The 20,689-nt window shown below is 33.1% G+C and overlaps 3 protein-coding genes and 1 long non-coding RNA gene across 6 annotated transcripts in view; 1 reads left to right on the top strand and 3 right to left on the bottom strand.

Annotated features, from left to right (window-relative positions):
• Positions 1 to 20,689, top strand: part of LOC122524951 (furin-like protease 1) — a 181,234-nt gene that overhangs the window by 124,114 nt on the left and 36,431 nt on the right. The gene's annotated exons all lie outside the window — the stretch shown is intronic.
• On the bottom strand, positions 2,948 to 6,092 carry LOC122524954 (E3 ubiquitin-protein ligase BRE1A-like). Its single transcript, XM_043647476.1, has 4 exons — positions 5,959 to 6,092; positions 5,593 to 5,883; positions 4,875 to 5,494; positions 2,948 to 4,381 (listed from the first exon to the last, which is right to left on the bottom strand). Exons 1-4 carry the CDS (start codon positions 6,079 to 6,081, stop codon positions 4,099 to 4,101), a joined length of 1,317 nt encoding a protein of 438 aa, XP_043503411.1. The 5' UTR covers positions 6,082 to 6,092; the 3' UTR covers positions 2,948 to 4,098.
• LOC122524955 lies at positions 14,822 to 18,139 on the bottom strand. The gene is made up of 2 exons (XM_043647477.1): positions 17,826 to 18,139; positions 14,822 to 15,385 (listed from the first exon to the last, which is right to left on the bottom strand). The coding sequence occupies exons 1-2, from the start codon at positions 18,028 to 18,030 to the stop codon at positions 14,865 to 14,867; spliced, it is 726 nt and encodes a 241-aa protein (XP_043503412.1). The 5' UTR covers positions 18,031 to 18,139; the 3' UTR covers positions 14,822 to 14,864.
• On the bottom strand, positions 18,422 to 19,298 carry LOC122524961. Its single transcript, XR_006305678.1, has 2 exons — positions 19,221 to 19,298; positions 18,422 to 18,740 (listed from the first exon to the last, which is right to left on the bottom strand). It is a non-coding gene; the product is annotated as an uncharacterized LOC122524961 (long non-coding RNA).

Raw genomic sequence — 20,689 nt, 5'->3', positions numbered from 1 at the left:
GAATGAATGTTGAACCTTTTGTAAGATTAAAAGTTAACTATTACGAAGGAATATAAAAAAAGTAGATCTATTTTAAAATATATATTATTTAAAAAATTCAATGATCTCACCCCTATGTCTGCGATACCATAAAACAAGATTTTCTATGTAAATAGATATTAGAATTTCGAAGATATTTGTGCGATAAATGAATAAGGTAGAACATGTAACCAGAAAATCACGGTTCGGGTATGATTCGATCGTAGCCTTGAAGGAATCGAAAGGAAGAGAGGATAGGAGAAAGAGGGAAGGAGAAAGAGAGTGAGAGAGAGAGAAATTTACTAGCTTCCGTACCGCATACGTAAGTAAACGTCTGATCTGATCTCCATGGAATATAATGAATCCACTGAATATCGTTTAAAGGAACGCCTCGTGCCTGTGCTATCAGCGAAGTAAATGGAATAGAGGATCATCTAACTCCACCTGTGGCACCAAAGAGAGAGAAAGAGAGAGAAAGAGGGAGAAAGAGAGAGAGAGAGAGAGAGTTCAAGCAAAGAAAGCATTTTTCTGTAGGATACTGAGAAATCAACGTTTTATGAGGAACATCTTTAAATTGTGATAGGAAATCGACGTGGAATAGATTAAGTCGAAATTCGTTGGAACTCGAAATCGAACGATCTCAAAGACCTCGTCGAAATTTTATGATCTCGTTCTATGAATTACTTAAGAATTGCAAGTGGATTCTTTGAGGTGCTAAATTCTTTTTTTCTTCTTCTTCTTTATTTTTTTTCTTCTTCTTTTTCGAAAGAAAAAAAAGTAAATTAATTTCTATTAAATGGTAGATTATGGTGAATTTATATCTCATAATCTCGTTTCACAAATTACTTTAGTGAATTGGGTTAAAAAATGATAAAATAGTTTTAGCCCAAATCGAAAAGGGTCGGGGTCTAAAGTGGTCGATTTGACGTGGAATGCCTCATATATATATACACACTACTTATATTACTTATATTCCTTTAATTTTTAGCCATTCAATTTATATCGCAAAATATTATTAACACATATTCAGTTTTTTGTTTTGATATTAGACGATTAGGAGTTAAAATGCTATGATATCAAAGTCAAATATAATCCAGAGAGTCAGTTTTGACGCTGAACTTTTATCAACGAGCCTGTTTCAAATTCCTGAAGAGTTAATCGCTTACACGAAGTAGTGCCGCGATATTAATGTAATCGATTGCTCCGTTAGCTCGCATATTATTGGCCACCGACCAAAACGATATTCATGGATTACCCTTGCCCCCGAGATATCTTCCATTTAATTCTCCCGGTCATGATTTAAAGCGCTAAAATGCATTACTAGTAGCGGGGTCTCGTTCATTTACTCGAATTTACCGATCGAACGAAGTAGTAATAGATGTTTGTTTATATCCGAAAGAATCATTTTCGAGATAAAATTATTTGCATTTATTGAAAACATTTAATTTGGCAAAGAAGAAAACAATAAAGGAAGAAAAATAAGGCTAGGGTATACAAATTAATATTTTAAAACGTAAGATTGTGATTTTTTTTTTTAATGTGACATTTCGCAAAAACAAAGCTCAACTTTCTACGTCACCTCTCTTCTTACATTTTCACATTTCTAAGAAGAAATTGTATTAAATTTGAATGAAGTAAGGTTAAAGTCATATAATCTCTTTGTTGTTTCACGTCTACTCTACATTTCATTATCCTTTCATTTAACTTTCCAACGATAATTACATTTTTTCATTTCGTTCGTGATCGTGGCATAATAAATTACCTTTGTCTGGAATATCGTATAATAAGGTACGTATAATTGCGATATTCAATGGATTAACGTAATTAATGACCTACGTCAGTACTCGTATCGATGAATAATTAACAAAATAAAAAAAGAAAAAAAAGTATCGGCAAATTTCCCTTGATTGTGAGTCATTCTATAAAATCCCGTATAATTGAGTCTATTAGAATGAAACTCTCTAATAATATGTATAATAGGTACGCCGTATATCTATAGACGTTATACCGATAAAACGCATTATCTCAAGGCACAGATCAAAATCATTTATTTAAATTTATCGAATCAAACGTAGAAGTATATAGATATCTTTATCTACGCATACATATATTCATTCTTTTTATACGATACATAGAACACATAGACCCAGCCCAGAGACCGCAAATTTCTGGACTTGCGCCAAGCATTTTACTAGACTCGTATTTTATATCCCCAAGACCGCTTTCTTCGACCCTTCCTCAACTTCTCCTTACACCATACACCTTCAAGCTCGACTTCAGTTTCTCTGAATTTCTTCGAGATTTCTCAAGAGACTCTGATCTTTGACATTCCCACAGCAACAAGGGAAAAGGAAGGAAAAGGATCCAGTACTTTTTGTTATTTTCCTTTTTTACCAAATTTACATACTCGTGTGCTTACGATTAATTCTCTTTCCATTACTTTCCTCTTTCATGGCGAACTATCACACGTTCTTTTTCTTTTTTCTTTTTTCTCTTTCTCTTTACTTTAGACAGGAAAATCCCAGATCTGGAAGCTTCACTGTGTCCCTAGTCAATACTCGTAAGCTTAGTTGGAGATGAAGAAAATGTGAGGATACCTTGTGCTATGCATCGAGTGTCACGTAATATATACCTTTGTACATATAAATCTGGTGGTGAGAGTGAAATGAAGGACAGGATAAATTATTTATTAATTGAAACAGGGAGGTGATAAAGGATTTGCTACGGACACTACTGTTAATGATTTATATACGAATCTTGCTTCTGTGTTAAAATAGAGGAAAAGAAAATATCCCAGAAGGTGTGAATTGAATTTTAACATTCGAAATAAATTATTTAATAGGATATCTCCGTAATAGTATTTTCTACTCTAAAATTGTACAATTTCTGATCGTAAAAGTAGAAAGCTCCATAAATAATATCGGTAAAGTTCCTTGAAATTTGTTTATTTTTGTATACTACATTTTCTAAAAGTGGCTTTTCTCTCACGTGTATGCGCGTCATGTGTTTTGGAATACCGGAAGTTATGCCTGAAAGACTCCAGCAACCAACGGAAATGTCGTCTTGCCCCACAATCCAGATAGCAAATCGGAACTTCTCTTATGAATGTCGACCTTTCCTGTGTGAATTTATCATCTCACTTCTAGGAAAGTCGTACCGGAAATTTATCCCCTTTCCATCATTCTCCGAAACGACGACGACTACGACGAAGAGAGTGGGCTCAATGCTTTTCTTCTTTCCGCGATGTTACCAATGAAAGTTTTCAAAGTTTCAACATGGTACGTTTTAACTTTCAGACTTTTAACGTTATCTTAAACGATTTAAAAGTACAATCGATATATCGTTAAAATGATTCTTTGATTTTCTTCTCGTAGTTTAATACCACAGCCGTTTTAGCTGTTGCGTCTTCGATTTATCGTTGCAACGATTTAATTCAATTTATTCGAATTCATTATGCGTTTCTATTAACGACGCCAATGAACAATGTCGTTTTCAATTATTAAACGATATCACAGAGCCGTAATGATCACGGAATAATCAGTATCATTAACAAATATCCTTGCAAAATTGTTTACGTGTATATGTTACCGTGAAAAATCGAAAGTATATTAAAATTCACATGACGGTCGTTTGGTGTATGTCCAAAATATTAATGTTTAAGAATAAACTCAAATATTTTCTGTCTTCCAATGACGTATTTGTTATGTGTGTGACAAACGACCATGCGAATTTTAACAATCTCCCATTTCGATTTATCCTGCTAAATATATATATTTATCGTGATATATATCGTACACACATGCGCACGGGTACATGGTTGCACTAACAAAGCTTATCGAACTCTCGACAATGAATATAGAGAAAAGAATGAAGAGGAGGACCCTTAGAAGTGTTTCTGAAGGATTCACCTCGAAATTACGAGTATGACCGCGCTTTCTTATGATTTATTCTCATTTTTCTCACTATATATATATATGTGCATTGTTTGAGTATTGCACGAGCATATGCATTTCGATCCTCTTCAGCTCCCGTATTCTTCTTTCTTCTCAGCTTCTTTTGTTATCGAACGATCGGTAAATGCTATTCTATCGAATGGAAGTCGGAAATCCTTGGGTAAACCCTACTTTGGATGGCCTCGAGCTCTTCCAAATAAGCCCTGCCCAGTTCAGCTTCACGTTCTATCGCTTTTGCTGGCTCTGGGATAAGCATAGCCTCAATCTCTTTCATGACATTCCATGATTTCCGTGGACTACAGGGATCCATTGTTTTTGACTTAGGTATTTTCGCACATACTTTGTCAATATCAGGATATTTATCAGCGTTTACTTTTTTCGATTTCTTTTCTCTCTTTTTGGATCTCTCTCTGAAAAATAAAATTAAAACATGACCGCTCCAATATTATTATTGCGAAAAAGAATAACCGTTGGTATTGAATAGTTTGAAAACCCCTTCAAAGAAATCCACAAAATAATTCACATTGGTTAATACAGGTTATATCCGACAACTATGGTTTTATTACTTGATTAATGTTATACTTTTTATCAAGCATGATAAAATGTACCAGCAGCTTAGGAGAGCTACGAGAATTCGAGATAGTTTATTTTTTTATTTTTTCTTTAAAGTAAGTCCGTATCATGACGACTCGTTTATTGGCCGACAGTAAAGTCGTCGCAAAAAGGTTAATGGTGTTAAAACGATCACCCGGATGACCCGGATTTATGTCTACGGTTTACCCAACTGCCTAATTTTTTTTTCACAAATCCTACACTCTTATCTATTTTCTTTACGTTGATTCGAGGATGAAGAATTTTAACAAAGACGAAAATAAAGAATATAGGACATATATTCTATCTTACCGAGCTAACAAGACTCTCTCGACCAGTCGTTTCTTTTGAGTCCAAGGGATCGGCTTCTTCGCTTTATGAATTTGCCTTTTTGCTATCCTTAACTCTCTGTGAAGTTCTAAAGGCAGCTCTAACATATCTCTTAAAGATTCTTCACTTTTATCTGCAGTAGATGTTCGATCGGTTTTCTCTTTTCTCATAGACGGCGCATACTTCTTCTTACGCCAAGTTTTTCGCCAACAGCAGACCTTAGGTTGGCATAGAATTTTGCAAGGCCTTCGAAGACGAAGGTCGAACTTCTTGACCGTTTTTTTCTTTTTCTTTATCTTACGTCTCTTAGGACCACTTGTGGTCGGTATGATCTCATCTGTGGTAGTTTCCGTTATTATCTCGGAAACAGTCTCATGAATCTTTGTTATTTTTTCTTCATCTATTTCCGAATCCAAGGATATCTTCTTTGTCACAGTTGGCCTCTTTTTCTTTCCTTTTTTCTTCTTCGCATCCTCCTCGGGTGTATCTTTTTCTTTCTCAGTTTCTCGTGCCCGATGTTTTAATTGTTTGTGATCAAACTTTCGTGCTAACGTTGAGTATCTAAGATTTGGATCTCCCTCCGATTCGAGTTTTTCTCTTTCCTGTAAAAGGTAAAATAGTTTTTAACAAGAAAAGAGATCAGAATCGGGAAATTAGTTTTGTCTCTTTTTTTGTTAAGCCTTCTCCCTTCCCTTCCTACCTTATCCACAGTCTCAAAGAACATTTCTTCGGCAATCACGATTTCAGAAAGTTCCTCTCGAGTCCTCTTCTTCGAACTTCTTCTACCTTTATCTTTACTCGTCTTTGTCTCCTCTTTCGTCGAAGGCTTAACCTTACCTTTCTTTCTCATTTGCTGTTTACTTCTTCCCTTAATCTTCGGAATCTTCCGAGCGATCACCAGCTCTTCGTCGCTGTTTAATATCTTTAATATTTTGATTTCCTTGATACGAGCATCTACAGCTTTCACGTGTTTCGAATTTCTATCTAATCCCTGATAATGATAGATTAAAGAAAGTTACGTTTTCATTGATAATGATAGTTTATATATTTCAATGAATATACATACCATAGTCAAAAGATTTCTTTCATTCCTATCGAATTTTCCTAAAGCCTCTGTCGAACGAGTCAAATATACATTTCCATTCTTATCACCAACGGCTAACAAATATCCATTTTCATGGGCCGTCATAGTCGTTAGGCCAACTTCGCTTAAATGTAACTCAACAATTGGTTTCTCGACACTCTCTAAAATATCATAGACTTCTAATTGACCGTTCTCCTTTATGATATAAAAAAGAGAGTGTCTAATTTTGTTCCAGCAAGCTTTGACCGGTGAATAACGTTTGCTTCTTCATAAACAAAAAATAGAAGGAAAAAAAGAACATATAAATCGGTTCGATTGTATACGCTCCAGTAATAAATTATAAATATAAAAATATAATGGTAAAGAAAAAAAACCTGATCGTTATTAAACTGCCTTCTCTGGTATCTTCTGCCCAAATTCGAGTTGTACTTTTGCCAACGGTCATAAACACTTTCGGATGGAAAACATTGCGATCAACGGATAATACTGATCCATTATGAGCGTTGAATTTCATTGATAATTTTTCAGCGTTCGTTTTAACTTTTTTCGATCCACTAACAACAATACCATTTTGTAAACCGAACATAAATTTCGTACTCATAGATGGCTCGAAATTCGCAGAAGATATTCCAATCGATCTTTCCATCAACGGTTGGTTTGGATTTTCTAAATCGAAGATCAATTGATCAGTTGGGTGACGTAAGTTTCTCGTGTCCCACCAAAGAGCTTGACCGTCCAAAGAAGTTGAGAAAAATTCAGTATTGGTCTTCGTATAGATCCATTTAACTGCAGTCGTTAAGGATCTTCAATATCAAATATTTATTTAGGATTTTCTATTCTTCGAGTACGTCATTAAAGATATCAGTTTTTTCATCGAACAAAATAACTATCTTAGTAAACTTGAGAATACCTATGACTGTTTCGAGGATAGGATATTTTAACGGGCTCAATGCCCATTCTTACGTCCCAGTAACAAACTTGCCCAGTTATAAGACCACCAGCAAGCACAAAAGGATCTCGAGGATTAAATTGGCATACCAATGTTGGATATGAAGCTTTAATAGTCATATATGGTCTGTTAGGACTTTCTATACGTAAAATAAAATAAATATCAATTATTTTCATTTAACGATGCATAAGAAATACATTACGATTGTAACCTTTTGTAATACGTTAATGGCTTAATCTTATTACCTAAATCCCAAATATACGCGTCCGTACTGAAATCGATTTCTTTTCTCAAATTAATGAAGCAATAACAAACTACCATCTTAGTATCGTCGGGTGACCAATCGATATCATTTACCGGTCTGGCGGGTGTCTCTTGATCCGGAAAAACGTTTAACAGTCTAAAAAAAGGATTTAACAACGTTTTTGTTTTTATATCAAACTTAATGAAAAGTTACAAGAAACGTACCTCATTCCACGTTCTGTGGTCAAGGGAGTTGGTATCATATCATCAAAATAATGATCGTATATACTAATAGCGTTATTTAACAGGATACAGTGTTCCATATTCTGTTAAGAGAAAACTTAATATTACCAATGAGTTGAATTTAAGGATCACGTGTATTTCGATACTCAAGGCAAAGTTATTCTTAACAAATACATAATTAATAATGGATATGGATTTTGTATTAGACCAAGGTATATTACGAAACCACTTTGAAAACCGTACAATGCACTCGGTTTATCGGTACTATTACTAACTCTAGAGATTTACCGCAAGTAGGTAACGTAATTTAGGAGCCCACTCATCGTCCTTCTCCACCCGCCTGCGAAATCTCGCGGTAGTTTCATGGTCACCAGGATGAATCTCCTTTGGCCAACCACCCTCGTAATGGTATATTCCGCTGTTCTTCGTGTTCACCGCTACGGTTTGAACCTATGATTTCAGATATGAAGTTTGTTTAATTTGTTGAAAATAAATTTAACTTACCTTGTTTAACGCGGAATAATCTTGTTTGTTCTAGCTCGTATGATTTTATATTAATTAATTAAATAAGAAACTTGACTTTGTTTTCTTAAATGTTCTTTTACGAAAAGAAAAATAAAAGAAGAAAGAAAACGTACTTTGAGATTTTCGTACTTGCGATTGATCGTAAGACAAAGATTAAGGCAATACGATTTGCTTTAATCAAAGCCAATTTTATCAAGCGTATCAAGATAAGCTTTCATTTGAAAAGTTTTTTGAAACCACGTTGGAAACTAAATATTTTCAATCGTAACTCGTTTGAATCGATCTCTTACTTCTTCCAATCAGTGATACCAAATTCTCGTTAACGCGAATTCAACGATACGCGCAATTCTCCACTGATTCATACGAACGGAGAAAAAAAGTGGAATTCCGAAATGTTTCTTATTTTTACGACGTCGACTATCAAACTATCCTGTCGTTTCCTTCTTCGTATATTTTTACGCCATAAAAGCTCTACAAAACTCGAATAATTTCTACGAACGGAAACTTTTCGAATATCATTTTCGCTTCATCGATATTTTAAGTTCATCGATAACGAAGACAAGTGCGTATTAAAACGAATTCTATCAAAAGTGATATTACTTGTCTATTTCAAATGTATATGTAAACTCACACACACACAGACAGTTCATGCTCTTATATATCCCTTCGTGGAAATGTAAGGATTTTAAAACTAGTTGAAATAATTTCTAATAAGTTTCATTTCCTAACTAAGTAGAGAGGTCAAAGATGAAGGTACAGATTTTTACGATACACGTAAGATACTTCTCTAGTCTGTCGGCAAGCATGATGTTACGCACCGTGACCACATGATATACACATAATATAACAGACACATGAGACTATCGTTGTCGGATATAATCTTGTTAATGAAATCGACCTAACCTCATGTAACGCTATTTGCTTCGTGTACTGCGTGCCAACGTGACAGGGGCTCTTCACGATGTAATTGCGCATCTCCTGAGGATTTGGTTTGATCTCCTCGTCCAAGTTCGGCCCGCAAATATCGAAGATGCATTGTTTACCAAATTCTGAACGCGTCTTCACGTAAACGTATTTAATATCCATCATTATTAATATTACATATAATTATGACTATCTCGAAATAAACTTAACGCTTGTCAAAGAAAATTTTCGTAACAATCGATGATCACGTACTATTAGTTCGATATGACATTTAAGATTTCTCTTGTTAAAAGAAAAATTATATTCGAAGTCATGAATAACTACAACGAAATTAATTGAGTCTAACATTTTGAGTCTATAAAATATAGATATATTTTTGAAAATGATCGAATCAAAATTGTTTCCATTTTATTCTTATACGAGAGTAATGTTTCTTCGCATCAATATTCAATTTACATTTACGTTTAATAACGTAAATGCGTTCAAAGGAAAGTTAAAATATTGTGAAATATATTAATGATCTATATAATAGATGTAACCCGAACGATATTTATTTTTCCCTGGATCATTGAAGAACCGCTTTACTCGGTCGTAATCAGTTCTACGAAATAATTCATACGATCTATGCACGTTTCAGTCTGCACGATGAAAGAAAGGAAGAAAGAAAGAGAGAGAGATAGTGTGAGGAAGACATCCAAGGAAAAAAAATACCGAGGGAAGTGCTAAAAGATTCATGAATTCACCGCGTCGCGGAATAAAGTTGAGGACGAAGTGATATTTGCCCTGTTTCGCTTTGCAAACACACGCGAGAGAACTCGTCCCCGCCTGACGCAAATTCCCGCTCGTGGGAACTCTCTTTCTCTCTTTATTTCTCTTACTCTCTCTCTCTCTCTCTCTCTCTTTCTCTATCTTTCCCTCCCCATCCCTCCCCTTCTCCTCCCCTCATCGTCCCTTTTCTTCTCCCTCTTTCAATATACCTCTTCCTCATTCGTCCCTTTACTCGCACGTAAACGTCAAAGATGTTAGCATCAAAACGCGTCGTCTTCTCATCCTTTACTTCGTCGTTTTCGGAGGTGTTCTTCTTGACAGCTTTTAACAGCATTTACAAAACTCGTTTCTCTATATACCACCATTTTTCAGCGTTATTGACAAGAGATATAAGAAAACAAGAATATTTTATATATATTTAACGTTATTTATGAAAATTTGGATTTTGTGTTATATTATTTATTAGAAAAATAACAAATGTTTGTTGTGTAAGAGAACGTACGAAATAAGGAATATATAATAATTATATTGTTTATTTTTGTTAGCTTTGAATTTTTGTTTTTGTTTTTCTTTTTGAAATAAAAATGATCATTTACGTGACCGAGACAAATTATATTAGGATAGAACTTTATCCGTAAAAAACGGATTAGTTTCAAATCGAGAATTTTTAGTCTATTTAAATGGACGAAAAATGAAAACGGTCCAACGGGATATTACAGCAAATTGCATGCTCATTTAGTAAGAATTTTATAACACAATACTCGCCAGCAATTAAAAATTTCATTTCTACAAAACGAGAGTAACAATGTATATGCTTTGCTGTTCGAGAAAATTAAAGAAAAATTAAAGATAGATTACTGTTTGGGTCTCGTTTCTCACGCAAAGAGAAAATAAAAAAAAAAGAACGAGAGAAAGATATAGTACAGATTGGTTTATCTGTTTATAAGGATTTAAAATCATTTGTAAGAGATAAATATTTTATTAGAATTTGTTTCTATCATTAAATGTAATTTTAATCTAAATTCAAATATCTCTTCTCATTCTATATAAAATAATAAATAGTATTATTGTCTTGAAAATTCGAGAGCAAAAAAAAATAATATAATATAATATAATATAATATAATTTATGAGATACTATTTGCAAATTCTCGGAGAACGAATTAGAATGATAAAATAAAAAAAAGAATAAGGCGACTGGAAATAAGTCGCAATCAAGATATCTCGGTTCTTTGGCCGAGTTCGATTCATCAGGAACCGCTGATGTAATCATTCCACCTTAACGAGCCGATCATTTCTGGTTATCGAGTCGCCTCACCTCGTTTCCTTCGTCTGGTGCACGGAAATGCACCCTTCTCGATATGCTATATATATAGATAATATCGATTTATCGAACATATATATTGTCTAATAAATATATGATAGTATATATGTATGTGTATGTGCATAGATATATACGTACATACGAAAAAAGTAACATGTAGTGGCAAAACGTCGTCTCTACTTGTTATTTTATATATATATGAGTACCTGTACATCATATTATACCAATGTAGATAAAATATTATGTCCCTACGTATATGTCCTGCGAACATTGCCAATGACATTCCCTCATCCTTTCATCTTTGAAATATCTGCACTCGCATCGCATATAAATCCGAACATGTCAAATTTTGAGCGACTTATTCACTGTAAATCATTTCCCAAGTTCTCGTTTTGTTTTTATCTTTTTTTCTTTTATTAGTTTGCAATAAATGTTAGAAAATAATCGAAAAAGAGATGAAACATTTGATTCGTTTGATTCTGGTAACATCAAACATTGTTCTTTCGTGTTAGAATAAATCATTGATCTGATAGAAAATTGATGTTAAACGTAATTTTGATATTCGAATATATTTTTACGTTAGTTAAATAATGTTTTTATTTTGAAAAGTAAAATAGTACGTCATTCATTCGTAACCGTTCGATCAACAGAATTTCATCACTTTTTTTATCTCTATATCGAAGAAGCACTCAACGAAAATGCGAGCCCGAGGGTTGTACATGGCAAACTTTTCTATTTTGTTTTCAAACGAAAAATTCTTAAGTGCGAAACAATTAAGCGACAACTATTTCCTGAGGGTCTTTCGTGTGAAGCATTCGTGTTATGCAGGAAAGACAAAACGAGAGAGAATCAGAGTTAGAGGTTACACTATTTTCGACCGAAATATCACGCCAGGAAAACCAAGCGTGGTTGTCGACGTGTTGGAAAAAAGTTACAGTAACAGTAACGGAAAAAGAGGAGGAGAGAACGAACAAAAGGGAATAAAAGAAAAAGTGAGGAAGAAAAAAATATTATAGTTACAATTGCTCAATTCCCGACGATTGATCTATATTTTAAATATTAAGAGATATATAGCAATATATATATTAATTTATATTTATTAATAAGATAATTTTTTAATTATTAGTATTGTTATTGTTATTATTATTTCGTTCCTTTGCATAATATCGTTCTTTCATTTCAGTAGGAATAATTCATTCCAAATGATAAAAAGATAAATGTAAAGAAAATAAAAAACATTTATCACTCAGAAAATAAAAAGAAAAAATAAAAAAACTTAATAAAATTATACCCGCTGTGTCGTATCATTTATTATTCAAGAGCCATAAAAAATTTTTGTCACTCGGTAGCGTTAGGTCTAATTATTATTAAAGAAATGTATTTTTTAATATAAAAGTTTTAGTATTCTATCTCAAATACATTGACGTTGAAAATTTTCTAAATTCTAAAAGTAGAGATAATCGCACGTTGGCTGAAATTTTAGTATTCTTATGGCGAATAAAAATGGAATTATTATATACCGATTAAACGTATACAATGATAAGATAAATTTACAAATGCAAATACGAAGGAGACCACCATGGGGTTTTTTCTTTTTTGGAAAGACTTGCTTGTACATTTTTGAGTAGAACTACTATTATACCGTTTAAACGTATACAATAATAAGATATATTTACAAATGCAAATACGAAGGAGACCACCGTGGAGTTTATTTTTCTTTTTTTCGAAAAACTTGCTTGCACATTTTTGAGTAGAAAGTAGTCAAAATGGTAGTTCTTCTTTTTAACATCACATTCACCACGCTGTCGAAAGGTGTTTACCGTGTGGAAGCATATTCTCTGTTTACCGGTCCATTGTGCACAGTACGACATTGCATTCCACTTTGACCGCTTTTTTCTCCTTTGCTTTCTTTCTTTCTACCTGTTCCTTTTCTAGGCGTGTGTAAGTGCGCGCGCGCGCGCGCCGGTGATCTCTGATTTTCACGAAAAGCCTGACGAATCGTTGCTCTCATCAGCTAATGCACGTAGAAAGACTTTTGCCGAGTTTGTTCTTCCTTTATTTCTCTTCCTAGCACTATCTTTTTACTTTCACTTTCTACTTTACTCTTCTCATTTTCTTTTACATTTACTATTGTAATACAAAAAAAAAAAACATAAAAATAAAAAAAGCAAGGATTGTTTTTTACAAATCCTTATTATGTTTTTTTTTAACACTTTTGAAACAACGATTGATATTTTTGACACAACAATGTCTTTTCACGTGATTAACTCCGATTTAGGGTAATAATTGTTTCATAATTTATACAGTTGCAATGGCATCAATTATTATTCGTCATACTGATTTGTTAATTTTACATGCATACATTTATACAGTAAACATTGAAACCACGTTGAAATATTATAATAGTTCTTGTCAGATTACTAAAGTCGAGCAACAATGAATGCGGTTAGTAAAATGGATGGGTGACCCATCCAGAAAAACAAAAGTCGTGTGCTGTTGACTCCAGTAAGGCGATAAAAGACGTTACTTCTTTTAAAATATTGGAATCAACGTGAGAAAGTGTTCGTATAAAAATGATTTGAACCCGTTAAAAAGGGCAGAATAATAAAAAGACATGTGTAAGTATACGTAAATGAAATTTTTCTCTTTTATAATACCGTTATTCGTCATCTTAAATCTCAAAGCTTGTCAACGTTCACTCAATTGTAAAGAATTGTTCTACAAGGAATATTGTGCAGATTTATATATGTATAGGGAGGTATGAAAAGTTTTCGAGGAAGAAGAGAATTCATGGGTTCCTCTTTGAAAGTTCTGCTTGTTAAACGAAATCTACATTCTCGTAGTAATGACGACATTCTATCTTAGATACTGTCTTTACCAAACTCCGAAATTCAGGTATATATACCGCCGTTCATTCTGTTTTACAAACTTTATACTTGCTCGTTGTTCTTTTTCGCTCTATTACTTTTCAAATTGGCAATTTCGTTCGATAAATAAAAGAGAAAAACGTTTATTAAATAAAGTTACAATAATTATTCATTTATTTCTATTCGCGAATATTAGAAAAAATTATTAAATAAGAAACAATAAATTCGTTGAACGCGTTACCTTTTATCTTGGAAATGATAATAAAAATCATTAGAGTATCACGAGAGAAATAATTTTCTGTAGAACTTGTTTATTTCATAAGAAAATAGTAGAAAATTTGACTCTATCTTCTAGTTTTCTTTCATGAGCAACGTTCAAAAGGCGAGAACTAGAAAGGAGTGAAAAGTAATGCACCCTCTTGGAATCGGTTTTCACGGTGAGAAGTACCGGCATCGATTTACCCCGATTCTATTCACTTCTCTCTTTCTTTCTTTCTTTCTTTCTCTCTTTCTCTCTCTCTCTCTCTCTCTCTCTCATTCCCTTTCTCTCTTTCTTCTTTCTCGGTGTTCCGCGAACTTTTCGTTTTTCGGAGTGCTTCCGCTTTCACCTAAACTTCGAATTCTTCGCAGTTTTCGATGGATGTACGGCCGTACTCTTAGCTTTCTGCACTTTATCTCGCTCGAGTCTCGAATCGTCCAATTGACGTTTCAAACGATTACAAAGTTTCTCGTGTGACGTTTCTTTGCTGAAAACGCAATGAATAACGCGTGATCCATAATTGATCATATTTATATTTCTATTTTTATATTCTATCTTTATTGATTTTATAAATAATTCGTTAAAAGTATTATTTATTTCCTTCTTTTTTTTTACTTTAATAATATTACCTGTTAAACTTTATTAAGATTTTTAAATGAATATTTATTACAATACCTAGTCGATTATAAAAGTAAAACAATATTTTTTCGAAACTTTTATTTCTTTCACAAAACGTCTCGACGGAATAATAAAACAAATCGTAATGTAAAATATTATTTTGAATGTTTTATTTAATACAATATGCGGATATTCTCGGATAGAATTCTTCCTCTTCTTTCTTCTTGTCTTCAGTTTTCTCAATTGTTGTTGATTCGACGTTCGGAGATATCATCTTCTCCGATATTTTATTCGTTAGTTCGTGAACATCTGCTTTCTGTTTCGCAGTCTTATGTTCTTCTTTATCACTATCTTTCTCATCTTTCAATCTTCTGGTAAGTGGCATACTTAAAGATCTACGGAAAGAAGATTTTCCAACGACTAAATTGTCTCGCCATGTTTCAAGATGTTTTTTCGCTTCTTTGACATCTTCCGCGAGGACATCGGGTGATGCATCCTCGCCTAATAAGATTCTTTTCTTTTGCACTTTCGTACCTTCCGATATACCCTTTTTCATCTCCAATATTTTCTGTTGCCACTTTTGCCAACCAGAAGGTGACACCTTTTGTCGAGGGATCGAAATTTCTTTCGAAGACTCAATGAAACCTGTCAATGTTTTCTTCTTAGATTCTTTTTCTGTCTTAACGATGTCTGAAAAGAGTAAAATAATATCATTAAATCCTTCACTTTCTGTTTATGAACTTTCTTTATCATTCTTATCGTGCGATAATTGTAAAACTATGTAAATTCAGATTAAATCATTTATCTTCCTTAGAAAATTTATAAATAGCTAACTTTGTAAATAATCTTTACAATGAAGTATTGTATTTGTCGTCGAATAAGAAAGGAAGTGCTATTACTTTCTTGTCTTTGATTTACATCGATGATTAAATCAAATTGTCGCGTTAACTTGCTTTCAATGCATTCCATCAAATAATTAATATTCTACGTGCAAGTAATAATAGTACTAATAATAATAATAATAATAATAATCGAACTATATCGCGTTATTACCATTTGGTGTCAATTACAGCGACTAAATTGATTTACACATGCAACTGACGTCCATTAACGCTAAATGTACCCTCCGTTGTCACTATTATAAATAGATTTAATCGATCATATTGGTATTCATTTACTTACAATTAATATTAGTTTAGATTGTAAAATACTACAGGCTTATGAATGTTTGTAATGTAAATGTTTACATATCTGCTTATGCGTATATCTATGAGCAATTTCGAATATTGCTGAACATAGTTCCACTTTCATTTCCCATTTTGTGATATCCGTATAACTTATGTTTACAATAAATGTTCTCTAACTAACGTATAGGAGGCACTCTTGGTATTAGAACTTCACTGCAGTTATGATATTACTTGTACAACTGTAGTCTAGCGTGTGTATATACATTGTTCTCATTTACATGTAACGTACGTTGTCCTCGTATGATAAAAGTTTTGTAAACATTTTTAAACGTACTCTACGGAAGCCAAAAAAGTTCTTAACAACATATCGTACGATTATTTGTCACGAAGACAATGGATTATTTATTTCAATTGGAATAATTAAGAATAATTTTATTAAACAAAATAATATAAGAATTTTTATTATGAGAATTAATTCGACCAATCGTGATCACTTTAAACGTCTACGTCTATTATTTATAATAGCAACGAAATCGGTTTTAGCAAAGAAAAAAATGTAGAGAAAAAGTGTACGCATGCGCAACAATGTCCGACCCTTCGACAACGGCAAGCTTTGTACTCGCCACAGTTACTATGGCGTTCTTAATTAAACTTTGATCGTAGAAAACCCTATCGACCGAGAGAGTCTATCGCTTGTAAAAGTCGTCGATAATGTTGAAGATAGTGCTTAAGGGAAAGTGCAAGATAATGTTTCGCTCGTACTCTTCTGATGGTTCATTAAATGGCTATACGTTTTAATTATATTATACGTATGCAAAAGAAAATTGCATCTGTAAAATAAACATTTACGTGTATTCTACTTGAATGGAAATATTTGTAATGCATGAAAGATTACCAATTTGAAGATTTAAAAAAGACAAAATTGTTCTCATTGGTATACGTATAAATTATGATAGTTTATGAATCATACAAGCGTGCTCCAATTATTAACAACTACAACGGACTTGTAAGTCGACAATTTACAATTGTCCATTGAATAAGATAGAATTATCGTGTTAGAATATATTATCTAATCTCTTAAGCCTAAATTCGATAATACATATCTGTTTGTTCATGCGACTCGCATCGTCTACCTAGTATCGAATCGGTGGTGCATTCGAGCGCTATCATCGACTAGGTTGTCTTGAGTGGCATAACTGCGTAGCGAGAACTCGATTATAGGTCAGCGGTTTGTCGCTTTTATTAACTCCTACTAACGTTCACGCCCCAAATCTCACTGTTCGGCATTATCCTCCTTGGCAATTCAATTACCTCATTAGCCTGGATTAATGGCGCTTATTGATGAAAATAGGTCAGAAGTAATGAATATTTTCCCTTGTAAACATTCTTTTCTTGTCGCGCGAATCAACGTACTCGAGAATTATAATATTTAGAAATAATCATCAAGAAATCCCCCTTCCAATAATAAAAATATATCAATTTTTGATTATATTTGATTATATTACTCGTCGTAATTTTTATCTTAGACTAAAAAATGTAATCAATAAATTACTTCAAATATTCGAAATGATACTAAAGCTAGTTATGTTCTTTCATCGAAATAGAGTCTATAGAATCTGTAGAATTTGCTCTTTGACCTCTATTGGTCGGATTTAGTAATTACATCGATCGAAGATGACGAATCAGCGGGATTGGTCATATTAGCTGAAACGTGTACTGGTTCTATAATTCCTCGTCCAATACACAATTCAAATAATTTCATACAAATGATCTATTTATAAACGTATCTAGTGGAATATGTGATCAGTAATTGCAAACAAAATTAAAATAATAAAGCAAATATTGTCAATTATTGACAGGTTAGATTAAAAACAATTTTAATTATTTTCAATCGACGCGCTGTAATAAAAATGAGCAATTCAATTAGGATTACATTGCCTTACCTGCACAACAAACTTCTGGTTTACAAACACTCATGGGACAAATCTTCAATGGTATCTCGCTAAGAGCTCGTCTCTTTCTACCTTTTTTTCTAACGAATTCCTCAGATTTGACGCTTTTAACTTCGAGTTTTGCACCCATTTCTTCAAGCGAATCGGAAATTTTGTATCTCGACGTTGATCTTATCCGACTCTTTAAACGTCTCATCTTCCTAGATTTTTCCTTTTGTAAACGAACATCTTTGTATAAATCGATCTCTCGTGCTTCGAGTTCTGCCTTTTTGATTTTTAAATAAATATTGTGTATTCTTTCTATCTCTTTGCTTTCTTCCGATTCATATAATTTTTGTTCCTAAAACAACCAAAAATTTATCTAACAATTTATAATTTAATCCAAACATATTATCAAAGATCATTTCTCTTTTCTTTTTTTTTTCACTTATCATATTAAAACTTGAAAATAAGATAAATTAGATACTGTAATTTCAATTATAATGTTCTCTGATTTATATGTTTCCTTCGAGGCAAAATAAAGTTTATGAAAAAATGTTATTGTTAGTAAAAAATTAAATTAGATGTTAAAGCAGGTTATTCAAATACCGTTCTCATCGTAAGGAAATAATGTTTCTCTGCTTCGAATAACTCAAGATCATCGACAAATGGACTATCACGTTGACTCAATTTTTTTGGTCTAGATTTTCTTGGAATGTCTTTCAACTTCTCTTGTTTTTTCAATCTTATCTTTCCTCTGATATTTTTTCCTCTATGTCTATCTCTATCCATAGATTTATCTTTATGCTTATCTTTAGATTTTAAAGGTATAGATTCCACCATTGGTGACACATGAATATTAGCAGCTACTATCTCCTTTCTTCGAGTTTCCGCTAATTTTTCGTATTTACTACATCTATCCAGATACTATATTAACACACACACAGAAATAATAATTATTTAAATATCAGGATATCGTATATACGTGTAACTTTTTCGTTTACGTTTGCATGCATGCATGCAAGCAAATTTTTCACAATTTTCTCTTCTTACAAATGATAATAAAAATGTTTCAAAAAGTTTATACGCGACATGCGAACATCGTTACGTTGGTTAGATTTGTCATTGGCTGTCAAGTGACATTATTTTTCATTTAACTTCCTCTTTCATTTCTGGTATTACAACTCGATTGAACTTGCTACATCGAAAAAGTCGTTTGAAGTTGCCATTCGTTACCATCGCAAATCGAATGAAAAGTATATTTCGACTTGATTACTGTTGTATCGATTCGTGTTGATAAACGTAAAGTACTTATAGCCGACACCGTTTCACAACTTTTTAAGAAGTACCACCGTAACTGAGAGTACTTAAGAACTTTTACCAAAGTATGAGAAAATAAAAACTTACCGAAGCGAAGAAGTATTTGTCATTAGGAAACGTGGTAGTACATAAGCCTTTGCACGCGATAAGATAAACTTTGCCATTAGACCCACCAACGGCCAAGATTTTGCCATCCTCGTGCGGTTTGATCGTAGTTAAAGGTTTTTCAGATATTGAAATTCCGTAATATGGTACAATTGTTCCTTCAAAAAGATCATAAACGTCCAACATGCCTATCGTATCTATCGTGAAAAAAAATGACCATCTGGATCTGCTCCAACATGCTCCCGTTAGAAAGCTGGATATTTTTCTACAAAAAAAAAAAAGAAAAAGAAAGAAAGAATAAATATACAATGTCAATATATACAAGATATTAACAAAAAAAAAATAAAAGTATCGCAAAAGTTTAAGGATTTCTCTAAAAATATAATATACAAATACATTTTTTGTTGTAAGTATGTTAAATTACTTTCTTTAAATGAATATACTAAACGTTTTCTATGTTGTTTCAAAGAAAAGTTAAGATACGTAACGGTAATAGATGCAAATAAGTATGCATTGTCAAAATAAGAAAACATTTATTTTTCGGGATAATATTAATTTTTGAAGCTATGTTAATTAAGTATAATATTATTTATTTTAACAAGTATAACACGACCCTAAACTTTTAGAACACTAAATACGTGCAAAACAAACTGATGTAATAATGACAAACTTCAATCGATATCCCAGAGACGTCAACTACGATAACGTCTTTTACTGGGAAGCATTTGGAGGAAAAAAAAATGAAAAATTCAATTCCACAAAAAAGTGTCTTCTCCGAATAAAAATAAATCCTATTTGAAAAGGATCATTACCTTCCTGTCTTGACCAGGCAATGTTCTTTGGTTCCCTCTGTCCAAACCTTGGCGTGATTGACGCCGACGGTCAAAAAGTTCTTCAAACTTCCGGGATGCCGATCGATGGTCAATACCGATCCAAAATGACAATAGAATCTCGTATAGAGTTTCTCGGTTCTTGATATAGCTCTTCTATTGACGTTCACGACGATCCCGTTCTCAAGTCCAGCGAGAAACCCACTGCCCATGGAAGATTCATATTGAAGTGCGGAAACACCGGTAGCCTCATTTATGTTCTCTCTCTCGGGATGTGCCAAGTCCATCACTAGATTCTCAGTTGGCCTCTTCAAGTTCCTGATGTCCCACCACTTGACCGTACCATCGTTAGACGCCGAAAAGAACTCGGTATTGGTCTTGGAATTGATCCAGAACGCCTGGTTCGCTGGATTTCTTTCGATGTGACCAAAAAAAAAAAACAAGAACTGAAATTACGATCTAACTTTGAGTTACTTTCAATTCACTCAAAATATTGTTAGTAAAGATTGTTTGTTTTTTTCCTTCTGTCTAATTCGAGTAAAACGATTCGTCATTCGAGATTTTTTTATCTGCGCGTTGACAAAATATCAAAATTGTTTTTCTTTTTTTATTTTTGTTTTT

The sequence above is a fragment of the Polistes fuscatus genome, unplaced genomic scaffold, assembly GCF_010416935.1.
Source record: "Polistes fuscatus isolate 324 unplaced genomic scaffold, CU_Pfus_HIC Scaffold8, whole genome shotgun sequence".
NCBI lineage: Eukaryota > Metazoa > Arthropoda > Insecta > Hymenoptera > Vespidae > Polistes > Polistes fuscatus.
The sequence above is the reverse complement of the archived record's forward strand: the minus strand, read 5'-3'. Positions and strand labels throughout refer to the sequence as shown.

Excerpts from the sequence above, each read along its gene's own strand:
- LOC122524954 (XM_043647476.1), bottom strand. The coding sequence starts at position 6,081 with ATGACGGCCCATGAAAATGGATATTTGTTAGCCGTTGGTGATAAGAAT. Across the intron at positions 5,884-5,958 it reads AAAGAAATCTTTTGACTATG|GGATTAGATAGAAATTCGAA; the intron begins GTATGTATATTC and ends TATCATTATCAG. Across the intron at positions 4,382-4,874 it reads GAGAGAGTCTTGTTAGCTCG|AGAGAGATCCAAAAAGAGAG; the intron begins GTAAGATAGAAT and ends TTTATTTTTCAG.
- LOC122524955 (XM_043647477.1), bottom strand. The coding sequence starts at position 18,030 with ATGAGACGTTTAAAGAGTCGGATAAGATCAACGTCGAGATACAAAATT. Across the intron at positions 15,386-17,825 it reads ACCAGAAGTTTGTTGTGCAG|ACATCGTTAAGACAGAAAAA; the intron begins GTAAGGCAATGT and ends TACTCTTTTCAG.